Source organism: Dermochelys coriacea, chromosome 1 (genome assembly GCF_009764565.3).
Source record: "Dermochelys coriacea isolate rDerCor1 chromosome 1, rDerCor1.pri.v4, whole genome shotgun sequence".
Classification (NCBI taxonomy): Eukaryota; Metazoa; Chordata; order Testudines; family Dermochelyidae; genus Dermochelys; species Dermochelys coriacea.
Genome location: NC_050068.2, coordinates 223554030 through 223568781, shown reverse-complemented (window position 1 = coordinate 223568781; position 14752 = coordinate 223554030). Strand labels below are relative to the sequence as shown.

The 14752-nt window shown below is 43.5% G+C and overlaps 1 protein-coding gene across 2 annotated transcripts in view; it reads left to right on the top strand.

Moving 5' to 3' along the window:
• The window catches only part of MRPS35 (mitochondrial ribosomal protein S35), a 60787-nt gene that overhangs the window by 20502 nt on the left and 25533 nt on the right, over positions 1-14752 (top strand). For both annotated transcript variants that reach the window (XM_038386609.2, XM_043515006.1), the window contains exon 6: positions 8895-9004. In XM_038386609.2, coding sequence (XP_038242537.1) covers positions 8895-9004 — 110 coding nt within the window. The remainder of the gene's footprint in view (positions 1-8894; positions 9005-14752) is intronic.

Below are 14752 nucleotides of genomic sequence, written 5' to 3'. Positions count from 1 at the left end.
GTTTCTGTTATCCCTATAATATCTGGTTTCACTTCCTGCACCAGTAACTCTAGTTCCTCCATTTTGTTACCTAGGCTTCTCGCATTTGTGTACTAACATCTTATTTTTGGCTGTTTGGCTTTGCTCACATTCTTTGGCTGATTAGGCACAGACATTCTACCTCCAGTATCGCCTATTAGACTGGTATCCACACAGCCCTTCCTCCTTATGTCCATTCTCCTACCCATGGCTGTATCTTTTCTTACTTTTTCTTCCCTCTCAATGTTAAAATCCGGCATGGAGATTACCTGGACATCTCCCAACCATCTCCCCCAAATTCCTAGTTTAAAGTTCTCTTAATCAGATGTGCCAGCCTCCATCCTAGAAGTCTGTTTTCCTCCCTACTCGGGTGAAGTCCCTCCCGAGAGAACAGTCCTCTGTTCATGAATGGCTCCCAGTGGCCATACATCCCAAAGCCCTTTTTATAGCACCATTGCCTGAGCCATCTGTTGATCATCATAATCTTGTCACACCTTTGTTACCCTTCTCTAGGAACAGGCAGAATCCCACTGAAGATCACTTGAGCCTCGATTTCCTTAAGCGTCTTCCCTAGCCTGGCATAGTCTCCCTTGATACGTTCCAGCGAGAATCTAGCTGTATCATTTGTTCCCACATGAAGGACAATCCGTGGTTTCTTTCCCGCTCCCATTAGGATCCTCTTCGGCCTCAGATCCTCATCCTGTATCTTAGCACCTGGCAGATAGCACACCCTTCTGTTCTCTGGATCAGCTCTGGTTACTGGCCTGTCTATTCTTCTCAGTAAGAAGTCCCCAGTCATGTAGACGTGCCATTTCCTGGTGATGGTGCAATTCTCTGGTCTATCCTCTGTTCCCTCTGGCTGCAAGTCCTCTTGATTCCTATTCTCCCTTGCAATCCTCTGCAGCCCATCCTGTATCCTTCTGGGGCTCATATTGGGTGGTGTTATCTCCATTGACTCTTTCCCTCTTCCTATAGAACTAGCTGCTCTTCTCTTCTTTGTTGCCCTCCCACCTTCAGTGACCAGCTGCTGTGCCCCTTCTTCCTTTTCTAGCTCTGTTCCTGAGCTCTGTTTCTCCTTCACTATCCCCTCTCTTCCTTTGCCTGGTTTTCTTAGTCACATGCTTCCACTGTCCACTTTCCTCACTCAGCTGTCTCCCCTCAGAGTTCTTTGGTCCTGCTTCCATCTGCAAGTCTGAGCTTTTCCCTTCAGCCTTCTCATGTCTTTACTTCATCATCTGCTTCAACCTCCTTCTAAACTCAGAGTTTCCACCTGCATCTCCAATCCTCAGATATTTTCTTCCATCAGCTCTATCAGGCAGTACTTTATGCAGACAAAACTCTTCATGTACCCCCTCTAGGATCATGAACATGCTGCAGCTTCTACATCCAGTCATCTTCATTGTGTCTTCCACTGCTTGGGTCACTACCACTGCTGCCTCTGTGTCTGTCATCGCCTTCTCACCTAAGTCCTGTTAGTCCGGGAAACACAAACCAAACCCTCAACGAGCACCACAACAATGCCAGAACACCACACACTCCCTTCACTAGCCTGTCTGTTCCTCTGCCTGGTTCTCCTAGTCTTCCCCCCAAACTCCCATTGCAAACTCCTGCTCAAACTCCCCTGTTTACAGCTCTGTTTTCTGGCTCCTGTTCCGCTGCAGCTATCTGTTGTAGGAGTTTGAGTGTCAAAATAGTTCAATAGACTTTAATAGGCTTTAAATCAGGTCTGTAACAATCAATGCAAGAGCATAAAGACAGCAAGGCTCAATATTTCAGGTTAGAAGCTAATCGCCATGTGAAAATTGCTCACCACAGTTCAGGAGATCCAGATGCCCATGTGCAGCTTAAAACTGTAGTGGTTTCATAGGAAATATAAATTAATGCAGGTAGTAAATTAGCAGTACTCAGGCCAATGTAACACTGCACCTCTATTAACCCGATTTGCCAATAGTGATGTGGTAGTGCTAGCCTCTGCTGTTTGTAGAAATGGGACTTCAGCAGAAGCAGTCTCCCTTTACAATTGGGAGGAACAGTCTTCTTGACAGTGGTGGGAAGAAGGCGGTGCCTTATCTTCATGCATTTGTCTAGCCCACATGGTGGGTGCCTGGTATCAAGAAACTGTGACCCCACCCAACCCACACCTACAGCCCAGCAAACATTCCGGATGCACCCTGTGCAAGACCAAGAGTCAGTTGCAGACCTGCCCCCAGCCTGCGTGTGTGAGGGGGAGGGGGGACTCTCATTGCTTTTGTATCGGTAAAAGAATGGTATTAAAAAAACAAAAAAAAACACACTTCTTTGGGACAGGCAGGGGTGTGGTAGTAGCTATCATTCCTACAGGAATAGTTAGATGCTCACTATTCCTGCTGTGGATCCAGGCTTCTCCATAAGTCTGCAAAACTGGGGCAGGGGAGGAGGGTTCATTCTTTTTTTCTCTTTTCTTTTAGTTGACCAGTGGCTAGCTGGCAACGTGAAACTTCAGACCCTGAGAAAACTGTGCATTATTTAGTACCCTGATTTTATTCTTAAAATCTTATCCTCAGTGTTCGTGTTTGTGTCTTTGCGGGGAGGGGACGGAGATTGTTTTTATTCTTACATTTTAAACAAGATAATTGTGAAATTGAAACACACTAGTCCCAAAATTTTAAAAATCATTTTTTTATTTATTTATTTTTAAAGAATAGGTTTAGCATTTTGCTACACTTCAGATTTTCAGAAATTTAAATGTCCTTAAATCCCAGTTCTTTCCGGTGATTATTTCTTGTTGATATTGGAATCCAAATACTTAATAATGATGTAGAGCTGATAGATTGCTGTCAGTGACCATCTGTTATAAAGCATAGAGGTTCTGGGGTTGTGCAATATAATGCAGAAAATGGCACACTCTCTATTTTTGTGTAATGAACTTAGTGCTATTGAAAAGCACTGTATTGTCATTTTTCAGCCTGATCGTGAGAATCGCCTTTGTGGCTGAGATATTAGCCCTGTGTCTGGGCCCCCCGAAGTGGGCTCTGTCATAGTGGCTATTGTATGATAAGGACAGGTCCCATTAAAAGCTTCAGAAGACCACCGAGTTGTATAATTCTATAAAAGAGCCATCAGAATGTGCTAACTTTGAATAATGTTACCTCTGAGCTATCTAGTTCCCTGAGCTATCCAGTTTGTTGGGGGTTTTTTTGTTTTTCCCTCCCTCACCTGCCCATTAGATACAAATTACTACATTTGTGAATTGGAACTGAATTTGACTTGTCAGTAACTAACAATTTTCTAAAATTTTCTTTACCAGTAACTTTTATTACTGGAGCATTGCTCAGAAGAAAAATAAGCTTCAGAGGACAAAGAAAATATAACCATCTGTTGTCACAAATCAGTGGTCTGGCGCAACATATATTCAGTAGCCACATTCTAATACAGGATGGTTTTTAGCTAACAGAACTATTAGGAATAATTTAGAGGTAGGTGTATGTGTTCACATACCTACACACGTGTGACTCCCCCCTGAAACACACACTGTCCTATCTAGCTGAAATGTGTGTCCTCTGATATTAGCATGTGATATGGTGTTTATAGGGCAGCATGTGGATATTCGTTATTCAACCAAAAAAAGGGAGTACAAATGAAACAGCTAGCCATATGGCCTTCCAAGCACTAATGATCATACCCCAGACCCCATTAATGAATTCTGTCTTTAGTGTTCTCTGATTAATCCTGTGACAACATAATCTGCCTGGTGTGTGTGTGTGTGGGGGGGGGGGGGGTGTGGCAGGGAAGAAATTTTAAGGTGGAAAGCAGACAGCATTAGGTCAAACAGTGACAGAGATTCTATCAATGAGTTTGCAGGTATTTGCTGCAACAGTCTCCATTGTGCTATGGAATAAGGAAACCTCTGTTGCTGATGTGCAAATTTAGATTTGTTTTATAAAACAAAAGTGTAGAAATTGTGTTGCTTTTGAGGAAAATAATTTTGTAGAGGCTCTTTAAAATCTTAATTTGTCCCCCCAATTTTTTCCTTCCGTCCCCCTCCAATGCACTTGCTTGGGTCTAATCTCAAATAGGAATCTCATCTGCTGTTAGCCTAACCTAGTGTTATAGGAATGAAAGTATAATCCGCTGTCATTTTACATCATTCACTATTAATGATACTATGGGTTATAAACATTAGAATCTCAGTCACTGTTTGACCTAATGCCATCTGCTTTCCACCTTAAAATCTCCTCCCCGCAGGCCCCCCCCCAACACACACACACCCCAGGCAGATTATGTTGTCACAGGATTAATCCGATGAAGTGAGCTGTAGCTCACGAAAGCTTATGCTCAAATAAATTTGTTAGACTCTAAAGTGCCACAAGTCCTACTTTTCTTTTTGCAAATACAGACTAACACTGTTGCTACTCTGAAACCTATCATAAAATAGTGTGGAGCATTCTAGTTGATAGTTGTAAACAGTCAAATTATTATCCTGCTTGAACTAGCTAACTGCATAAATGTCTGTCATAGTAACGCAGCCCTGAATGTGCAGCAATAAAAATGAAATATTTTTAAATTCCTGTAACGTAAACTGAGCAGACCATTAAATATTGCTTATGAAACACACATGAGATTGCTATAAAGGTGTGTGTTGTCATGAGTTTGGCATAATTACACTACGCACATGCGAGTATAACGGATACTGATACCGCACAACTAATGTAGTATGAAAAGTACTGCTATGTTGCAATGGAAGTGCTTTGCATTGTTGGTAAATAAGAGCTAATGCCTGAGATCTGGGTTGGTGGTTTTCACAATATACCAGGAGGTTCTGTTAAATCAAGCTTAGATAATCATGATTTTACAGTGCCTATGTATGCTAACATGTTGTTGTGTGTTTGCCACACAATCGCTGAAACCCGGCAGAGCTCATAGCATAATCTGTTCATATAGCTTTCTGCAGCACTGACCCATTCTTAAAAGAAGTATTTGACAAAGAATGTTTGTCAAAATTTTAGCCATAAAATACCTAATTGAAGACGGTTATTCAAAAATAAGTGTTAAAATTGGTAGTAGAAATGTCCTCTCTCACCTGTTTTAAATAGTGGCTTATGGAAGGGTTTTTATTGTTGAAGCTTTAATGAAAGTTAAACTACTTAGAACTTTGGCTTCTAAGATCTCATTCAGTGTGCTCTTTGTAGAACCTAAGGATCCAGTGGAAAATCTCATGAGAGCAAAGGTATTTACTCATTACCTTTTTTTAATGTGCTCTGTGATGGTATGGCATTCCCCCGGAAGAGGTTCCATTTTAAATGGTGTTGAATATACGAGACCCACTCTTGCAGACACTGATGTGTGTCTTGCATGGAGCCAGACCTCTCAAGTATACTGGATGTTGTGCGACATTCTGAGTTTAGTGTGAAATCAGGCTGCCTGTTCAGCAATAGGAGAAATTCTCATCCCCTCTCTCTTCCTCCCCCTCACCCCTCCTGGCCCATACCTATATAGGATAATGTGGACTGAACTGTAAGCAAGAGACAGAATTCACATCTTACATCTACTGACTGCTTTTTATATTTCCATACACTTACACAGCCCTTATTACTAAAACCTCATATTCTGATACTAAAAGGTAGTCAAGATTCCCTTCTTACAAATAACTGTACAGAGAGTGCATAAGGAAATTGCAGGCAGTATGCAGATTAGAGCTCTCTTCCACACAAATTGCCTTTCAGACTGAATGTGTTAGATATGTGCTTTGGTTATCCTCTCTCCAGTCACTGCACCACACTCCTCTCCTAAAGCGAGGTTGAGAACTCAATATTTCTGATCTCCAAAATTCTAATGCTTACTTAGTAAGTAGTTGTGTAACCCACGGAGTGCGTGTGATGAGTCCCCCATCTAGTGGCTAGGCCCCACTACAAACCTTTAACAGATGCTGACCTCTATGTGATCTGAAGGTTCAGGTTTCAAATTCATGTGGAGGGAATTTACGGTTGCATGTGACAATGTGTTTTTTAGTTTTCTTTCAAGAAACTGGTTAATGTAATAGACAGAACCATGTTTAAAACAGAACTTACAGTTTAAAATAAAATCTGTAAATTGTGGTGTGACATGCAACAAAATACAGGTAATCCACATTTTAGGTCATTTGTCAAAAATTTTGATTGTGATGTCACATGCTAGCAGATGTCCATTCTCTCTGTAAGCTCGTCTCCTCTATACATTGCTAAAATTCTATAAATCATTCTTGCGTAGTCTAGACCTAGAGGAAAAAAATCTTCCTCAATAGCATTGCCATATTGTCTTAAATCATAAGACCTTCAGAACAGGTAACATAGCTTTTGTATATTTATTTGTAAAATGTTGTGAAGTTAGTGTTGTGACATTTTTAGTGCTACTTCCCAATTTTTTCCCCTCTTGTTGGTTAAAGACATGTATTCCAAGTTCTATGCCTCAGCCATTTTTGGGTCATTAATTTAATTTAATCCTACTCATTATTAATCTAATACATTTTTCCTGAAGTTTGTTAAAGCTTCCTAATTCTTTTAGCCCCTTAGCTACTATTGACTCAGGGTTAGTCTACACTAGAATTGCTACAGTGACGCAGCTGTAGTGCTGCTAGTGCAGATGCTCTGTGCCGACGGGAAAAAGCTCTCTTGTCGCATAATTACTGCACCTCCCCAAACGATCGTTGGCTATGTTAGTGGGAGAGCTTCTCTTGCCGACGTAGCACTGTCTACGCTAGCGCTTAGGTCAGTGTAATTTATGTTGCTCAGGGGGGTGGCTTTTTCACACCCCGGAGCAACTTGAGTTATACCAAAGTAAGCATGAGTGTGTACAAGCCCTCAGTTTGGGGGTTTTGTCTGCCTTTTGTTGACAAAACCCTCCCTTCCCTACCTTCCTTTGACTAGTTAACAAGCCACTTCACCTTGAATGGTCCCTTGAAAATGTGTCAACTACTGATACTAAACAATCTGTTCCATCTTGTATTTATCTGTGACACTGAGGCTATGTCTACGTTACAGTGGTACAGCTGCACCGATGCTGCCGTGCCATTGTAGCGCTTCTGGTGAAGATGCTTTAAGCCGATACAAGAGGGCTTTCCTCTTGGCTTAGTAACTCCTGCCTCTGCAAGAGGTGGTAGCTATGTCAGCGGGAGAAGCTCTCCCACCGACATAGTGCTGTCCACACCAGTGCTTAGGTTGGTATAACTTTGTTGCTTTGGGGTGTGGATTATTCACACCTCCAAGTGAAATAAATTGTACAGAAGTAATTTGTAGTGTAGCTATAGCCTCTGTAAGTTTCCCAGACCTGAAAAAGAGCTCTCTGTAAGCTTAAAAGCTTCTGTCTCTCACAAATTGAAGTCGGTCCAATAAAAGATATTACCTCATCCCCCTTGTCTCTCTCTAATATCCTGGGACCAATATGACTATAACAGCACTGCATCATCTTTGATAGAGCACATACTGGTACTCTTAGTGCACAGAAGCAGGGTCCATGTGGCCAGTTAATGCACAGCAGGCTAGAGCACTATAGATTTTTACTTCAGTTTGCTGCACACAGTCACCTCGTGGACAAGCCCAAATTCTCATCTTTGAGCAGTCCCTCAAAGAGCTACAATAGCAACTGCTTGTTCCTTGCAGTCTTCCTTTTCAGAGGAATTAGTTTATTGATGGTTAGCAGTAATGCCTTTTAGAATTTCTCAACTGCCTTTCACACTGGTGGATTCTAATATGTCCTCCCATTGCTCCTCAACAAAATTTGTCATCCTGAAATCTAATATCCTTGTACAGGTGCATTCTGTGAATCCATTATTTGCTAAAGTGAATTCAAGTATGTCATAGCCATGGGGTGGGCAAACTTTTTGGCTCGAGGACCACATCGGGGTTTCCAAACTGTATGGAGGGCCGGGTAGGGAAGCTGTGCCTCCCCAAACAGCCTGGCCCCTGCCCCCATCTGCCCCCTCCTGCCTCTCTCAGAACCCCTGCCCCTACTGCCCCCTGTTCCCCATCCCCTGACACACCTCCCCCCCCAAACCTCCACCCCATCCAACCTCTCCCACCTCCCTCTGTCCCCCTGACCGCTCCCTGTCCCCTCACTGCCTTGACCCCTATCCACAGTGCCCCCCGGGACTCTCACGCCTATCCAACGGCCCCTGTTCCCCATCTCCCTCAGTGCCCCTCCTCCCTATCCATCCTCCCCACCCCCTTACCATGCTGCTCAGAGCAGCAGGAGCTCGCAGCCCTGCCGCCTAGCTGGAGCCAGCCACGCCGCCTGCACTGCACAGCAGGAGCGGAGGGCTAGAGCGCTGGCAGTATGGTGCGCTGAGGCTGCGGGGGAGGAGGGACAGTGGGGGAGGGGCCAGGGGCTGGGCAGGACAGTCCCGTGGGCCGGAGTTTGCCCACCTCTGTCATAGCTACTAGTACCAGTTTATCATTCTTACTTAGGTTCTGTACATAATACGTAGATTCGGGTTGATTTCCTCTTAGCTGGATTCTTTTGCTTATGCATTGTAAGGTTATTTTCTCTGCATCTAAGTGTTGTGGTATTTTGGAGTACCTCTGTTTTAGTGTCGTCCTGTTTTTTAGACACCTAAGATAAGCATCTTTGAAATATCTGAGTAGTGGTCCTAGTGATCTGCAAAAGATACCCCTGATTGTTTTTTCTGCATCTGGGTAAAAGGAGAGACAGACAAATTCACCCCAAAACTTTGTTCTCAAATGGTCCCTTGTCTATATTTTAAATATTTTTGACAAGTAATGCTTTTGAAGACACCTCTATGAATGCACATATCTCAATTCATGACTTTTAATTCCTCAGTAAAAGATACTGTCTAGCTAATTCTAAAAACATTGTGTGGATTGGATCTGCAAAAGAACTAAAGATATTTTCTCTTGTACTTCAAGGTTAAGCTTTCCAAATTGAACTTGGATGACCATGCAAAGAAGAAGCTCATTAAACTTGTAGGAGAGCGGTACTGCAAGGACACAGATCTGCTTACCATTACAACAGACAGGTATGGTAACACAAGAAAAATGTCTGTAGCATTGGCCCTATTGGAAAGTAGTGAGGGCCGGTTACATTAATATATCAATTTGTCTTACTAAACTCATGTCCCTTCCTGAACTAAAATCAACTGATTAAATACAATTACAAGTATTCAGTTTGCAACTATATGTTTGTAAAGGCAAATCTTATAAGTATCTAAAGTATCACCAGGTGCTGAAGAAATGCATATTTGTAAATCATTATTTTAAAATTGTTTAAAAATGTGAGACAGTTGGATTATATGAATTTTACCAACACTAGAAAGAGCATCAGGCAGAAAATTAAAAGGGCTTTGTTCCAATCCAAACATTTCTTCAAAACTCTCATCTACTTGTAGGTCACTAATCATTGTAGTTATTTACAGTTACATTTCAGCAGGTTGCCTTGGAGGAGCCTGTTTTCTGTCTCTCGCTGCAGCCTTTAAGAGGATAATCCAAATATGAAGTTGTTTATAAACCAAAATATCCTACAAATTCAGAATTTAATTCAGTAATGGGGTAAAATCTGTTGATTGTATACATGTTAGTGTTTGTAAAGCACTACCGATATAAAAGCACTAACTAGGTAATCTTCAGAACACTTATGCATATCAGCAGTATGATCCTCATTTTACAGCTGGGGAAATTAAGACACCGAGTGTTGCTCAGGGTTTCATAGCAAGTTACTAGAGCCAAGTTCAGAGCTTCAGAGTTCTGGCTTCCAGTCCCATGTTCAGTCCACTTGATCATGTAACCTTTTATTTAAAAAAAAAAAAAAGTGTGTGTGTATGTATATTAAGTTAGTGTATATCTTTCAGTGGAAAACTACATAACTGAGGTTAAAATAAACGTAAGGTGCAACTTTTTGGTCACAGACCTTTGCATTCCAAGTTGTTCACAATAGACTATCTGCTACAACTGGCATTTATTTAATACAATTTTGTAAATTTCTTTACTAACTTCATAGGTTATTTGAGATTAGTAACAAAATGTTAACTTGAGGTCCCTTCTGCCGATCTGCAATGTCTTCTGTAGTGGAAATTAACAATCTCATACTGCATTTTGAAAGAATAAGACTATAACCTTGATATCTTAGGTAATGTTAATTTTTAACTTCTTAATAAAACAAATTCTAATGTCCAAGACTTTGAAGGAAAGCTATTGCTCCATCTACAAGGTCTTCTACATTTGCCTAAGGTACACTATTCAAACTGCTGTTTGTAAAGTGCTGTGAGGTACCTTGAGCATGAAATGTACTAGAGCAACTTATACTCAGTTCATTTAAGGGCTCTTCCTCTGTGGAAAGAGTATGGGCAAAACGTCTTGGGGCTCTTTTTTTTTTCCCCCTCTTCTTTTTGTGACTGTTGGTTCCATCATGATCCTTATCTATTTAGATGGATGCTGAAAGTGGTTCTGTTGAGAGCAATCTTTCCTACTTTCTACGGTTAGACAACTTAGTTAATGGTAAAGGGTTGTGTTTGAGTGAAATTGAAAAGGCAAAGTAAAGACTCGTCTTGGTAGGAATTTTGCCTTTGAGTTCAAGCAGCAGTTCTTTGAGTGATTGTACACATGTATTCCACTCAGGTGTGCACACGCCCCTCGCACCAAAGCCAGAGAACTTTGCCTAGCAGTGCCTGTAGGAGTGGTACTCATGTCTTCTCACCCCTTAGCCTACTTAAGGTCCTCTCCCCTCCCTAGACTGTTTAATGGCTGTGCCGCCCTGACCCCTTCAGCTCAGGCTTTCTGGTATTTTAATGTATATAGTTAATAGTTGGTCAGTAGTGTTTTGCAATACTCCTAGGTTTAGTTTGTAGTAGTTATTTAGGATAGATAGTTACCCTGGGTAATACCCTCATTGGGGTTTAAACATTCTGTCGTGTGAGGTGGATATCCCCAATAGCGACCCCTCACCTGTGGTGTTGGTTGTGCCTGGGAGAAGAGCATGTTATAGAAAGGTGCTCCATCTGCAAAGAGTTTCAAAAGGAAATGCAGGTGGAGCAGTCCATGAAGCTCACTTTGGCACTAGGGATGTCCACAGATCATCCAGCTCCATGCTCTTCTTTGGAGCCAACATGAGATGCTTCTCTGGGTTCGAGGTCCGGTGCTTCCCTTAGTCCTCTGAGAAAGGGGTCCCATTCCAGAGGTCAGAGATTTTTCTTCATCTTCCAAGATGGGTACTGACCAGCACCATGATTCCTCCCGTTAGCTGGATGGAGCTGGGTTGCCTAACTGCTTGCTGGTACTGTGCCAAGATCAGTTGGACACTGTACAGTTGAGTTCAGCACCAGCTATCTCTGTGCCATTGGCCTTGCAGACAGCACGAGATCTACTCTGCCTCTGTGTTTCTGATTCCCCAATAATTCAGGAGCATTCAGCTGCCATGGCAGCTGCTGCTTCTGCTGTCCTCTTGGCACCATCTGGTTGCAGAGTTATCTTGGTCGTCAGCATCATATACCACACTGCCGAACACTCGAGTTTAGAGTTGCACTCAACATCTTTAGTTACTGTGGGTCTCTCTTTGGCATCGATGTCATTGCTGCAGACCTCATCTTGGGATCGGTACTGGCCTCTGGGACTACCATTTGCTCCAGTGCATGGTGGAAGCGTGATGCCTCTTTCGGTGCTCATTCATCATCGGTACTGATGCCATCTCTGTATTGGTTTTCGGATGAGGCTGGTTATTTTCTTGTCCTGTCGGAAGCGGCTCCTCCACTACCACTGGCCAACTTCCAGGGCTTGTTCAGTTTGAGTTTAGGGATGTCTTCCTCTTCATCCTTTCCTTCAAAGCACAACTCTAGGAAGTTCTCAAGATCTTCCTCAGATCACAATCAGTATTGAGATCAGCACCATTCCCGCAGTAGGGATGGAGCCTATGGCCTATTACGTACTAACCACCCTGACCCTTACTCCCAGTGGCCCACTTGGAGTTCATGGGATGTTCCTTGGTGTACAAGATCCTGTTCTTCGAAGTAATCCAGGGAAAGGTTACCGATTCTGGCTAAAATTTCTCTTTCTAAAGCATCTCTATTACAGGCACAATCTGAGGTCGTTCCTCCTGAGCTGGTTCAGCCTGATGCTCTCATGCAGGAGTCTCCAGTGACCCCACCCCCTTCTACTTCCTGCTCACCTGATGACCCTATGATACTGGACTGTTCTTACCCAGTGCCTGAGGATTTTAAGTTATACTACGGCCTCCTGAGGCACATGGCTTCAACCTTGGGCATTCAAGCTGAGTTTGTGCAGGAGAATACACATACCCTTGCTGGATATTCTGCAGTTGTTAGCTCCAGGTCAGGGAGCTTTCCTGATAAATGAAGCTCTCTTGGAGCCTGCCAAGTCCTTGTGGAATATCCCAGCTTCATTACCACCTACAGCAAAGCTCTCTGGAAACAGTGTTGTGTTCCTTTGCAGGGCTTCGAGTGCTTCTGTTCCCATCCAGTTCAGTCTCTCATTCTAACAGTATTAACGACAGATCATGACAGAGGAGATGTAAGTCCACCACCAGGGACAAAGAATCTAAGAAGATGGACTTGATGGGGAGAAAAATGTACACAACTTCATGATTACAACTGCACATTGCAAATCAGCAGGCGTTATCTAAATATGATTTCATCAGTTGTTTCGCTATGTTCAAACTCACAGATAAGTTGCCAGAAGTGCCCACTTAAGAGTTTACGGTTTTCATTGCAGAAAGTCATCCGGTGGGCAAAGCTTTGCTGCAGTCAGGCCTGGATGTGTCGTATGCTTCTTCCAGAGCAATGGGATCAACTGTGACTGAGAAGGGCCTCATGGTTGCAAATTCCAGAAGATCTCCTGATGTTCAGCAGAGCACAGTAGACTTAGCTTTTGATGATTTGGCTTTTGTTTCAGTAGAAAACTGATGAGACTTTACATTCTTTTCAGGACTTTTGGGCTACTTTGTTTGTTGGGGGTTTCTACCTGTGATGAAGTAAGGAATTTTCTTAATGGTATGCATGAATACTGTGTGTGTCTCAATTTACCTGTGTGCTGCATGTTTAACGAGGTGGTGGGAGAGGGTGTGTGTTGGTTGCAGAGGTGGTCTGACCTCACTTAGCAGTCAGATATTGGAAATTGGGTACCCTAGCAATTGGTGACCGGAAGGCCCACCCCATCTTAGAAGTCAACCAGTTCTGACCAGTGGGGGAACAAAGGACAAGAGAGAGGGCCCAGGTGGCGTCTTTACCTGGGACCGAAGCCAAAGGACAGAGGAGGGGCTATTGCGGAAGGTGATATACAATGATGGGCTGGAAAGAGGGGGCAGCTGCACTGGGGGAGCAGCCTGAGCCCATGGGGACTGGGGCAGACACAGATAGACTGTAGATCCGAGGGCCTTGAGAACTTCCTGTGCTGGGTTCAGACATTCAATAAACCTTTCTGTTTTTTAAGCTGGCTGAGAGTCACTGCAGTCTAGAGATCAGGGTTCCATTGCGGCTTCTGGGTGTGGCCATGGGCTCCCTCAGGGAGCTGACTCGTGAGAGACAGGTGTGCAGATGGCTCAGAGATACAGTTCCAGGAGGTGGCAGGGCGCCAGAGGGCCTAGCCCTAGAGAGAGTGTGCAACCTTCATGGAAAGCTGCCACACTGAAGAGGGTTACTCTGAGGGACCGTATGGAGCTGAGAGAACACAGGGCCTGTGAGTCCTTGACAATACTCCAGCCACAAGGAGGCAGCATTATAGAGGTCAGCAGTAACAGCATCAATATCACTCACAGCTATTTTTCTGGCAGTGGTTCTTCCCTGTTATGCGGCAGGACTTATCTAGTAGAGGACATGGATTGTGGAGGAGAAATAGGCTCTCTGGGTCTAATTTTAGCTAGCTAGCTGGTCAACCTTCAGTGAGCAAGCAGCCATTTTGACTTTCAGATCCAGGGCAGCATTCCTGTTGTGACTTCCATGTCTCTCTCTGCTCAGGTTGGGGACAGGTTGTCTTGCTTTATCCATGCTTGGGATACAGTAACTGACAAATAGGTCCTAAACACCATTCAATCTCTGTACATCTCTCTTCCCTACCCTTTCCTGCTTCAGAACCCATCTCACAAGCCACTGCTCTTTCAGCAGGTCCACACTCTGCATGCTTCGGGAGCTATAGAAGAGGTCCCTCTGCAGCACTGGGGAAAGGAATTCTATTCCTGGTATTTCCTGGTCCCCAAATTCAAAGGAGGGATGAGACCTATTCTCAATCTCCACTCTCGACAAATACATCAAATATGGGAGACTCCATATGGTCACTCTAAGCAGCTATTCTTCTGAGTTAAATCACAAATGGCTTGCTGGCCTGGATCTTCAGGACACTTACTTCCACCTGGTGATTTTTTTCCACAAGCCACCAGAGGTTTGAGATTTGTTGTGGCAGATCAACATGATCACTACACAGTGCTACCCTTTGCCCTGTCCTCACTTTCATTCATTTTTACCAGTGCATGGTGGTAGTGACAACATACTTCTGAAAAAGAGGAATTCATGTCTTCCCATACTTGAACAATTGCATAGTGAGGGGCAAGTCAAGAGAACAAGTCCGCTCACATGTCCGGTTCACATTATGCCTTTCTCGATAGTCTGGGTCTGATCTTGAACAAGATTAATACCACCTCAGAAAATCAAGCTCATTGGGGCCCTCTTTGATTCTACAAACTCAAGGGCATTTTTGCCAAATGAGTGATTCCAGGCAATTTAGTCACCTGTCTGTGTCTCTGCTCTCACCCTTCCGTTCCAATCTGA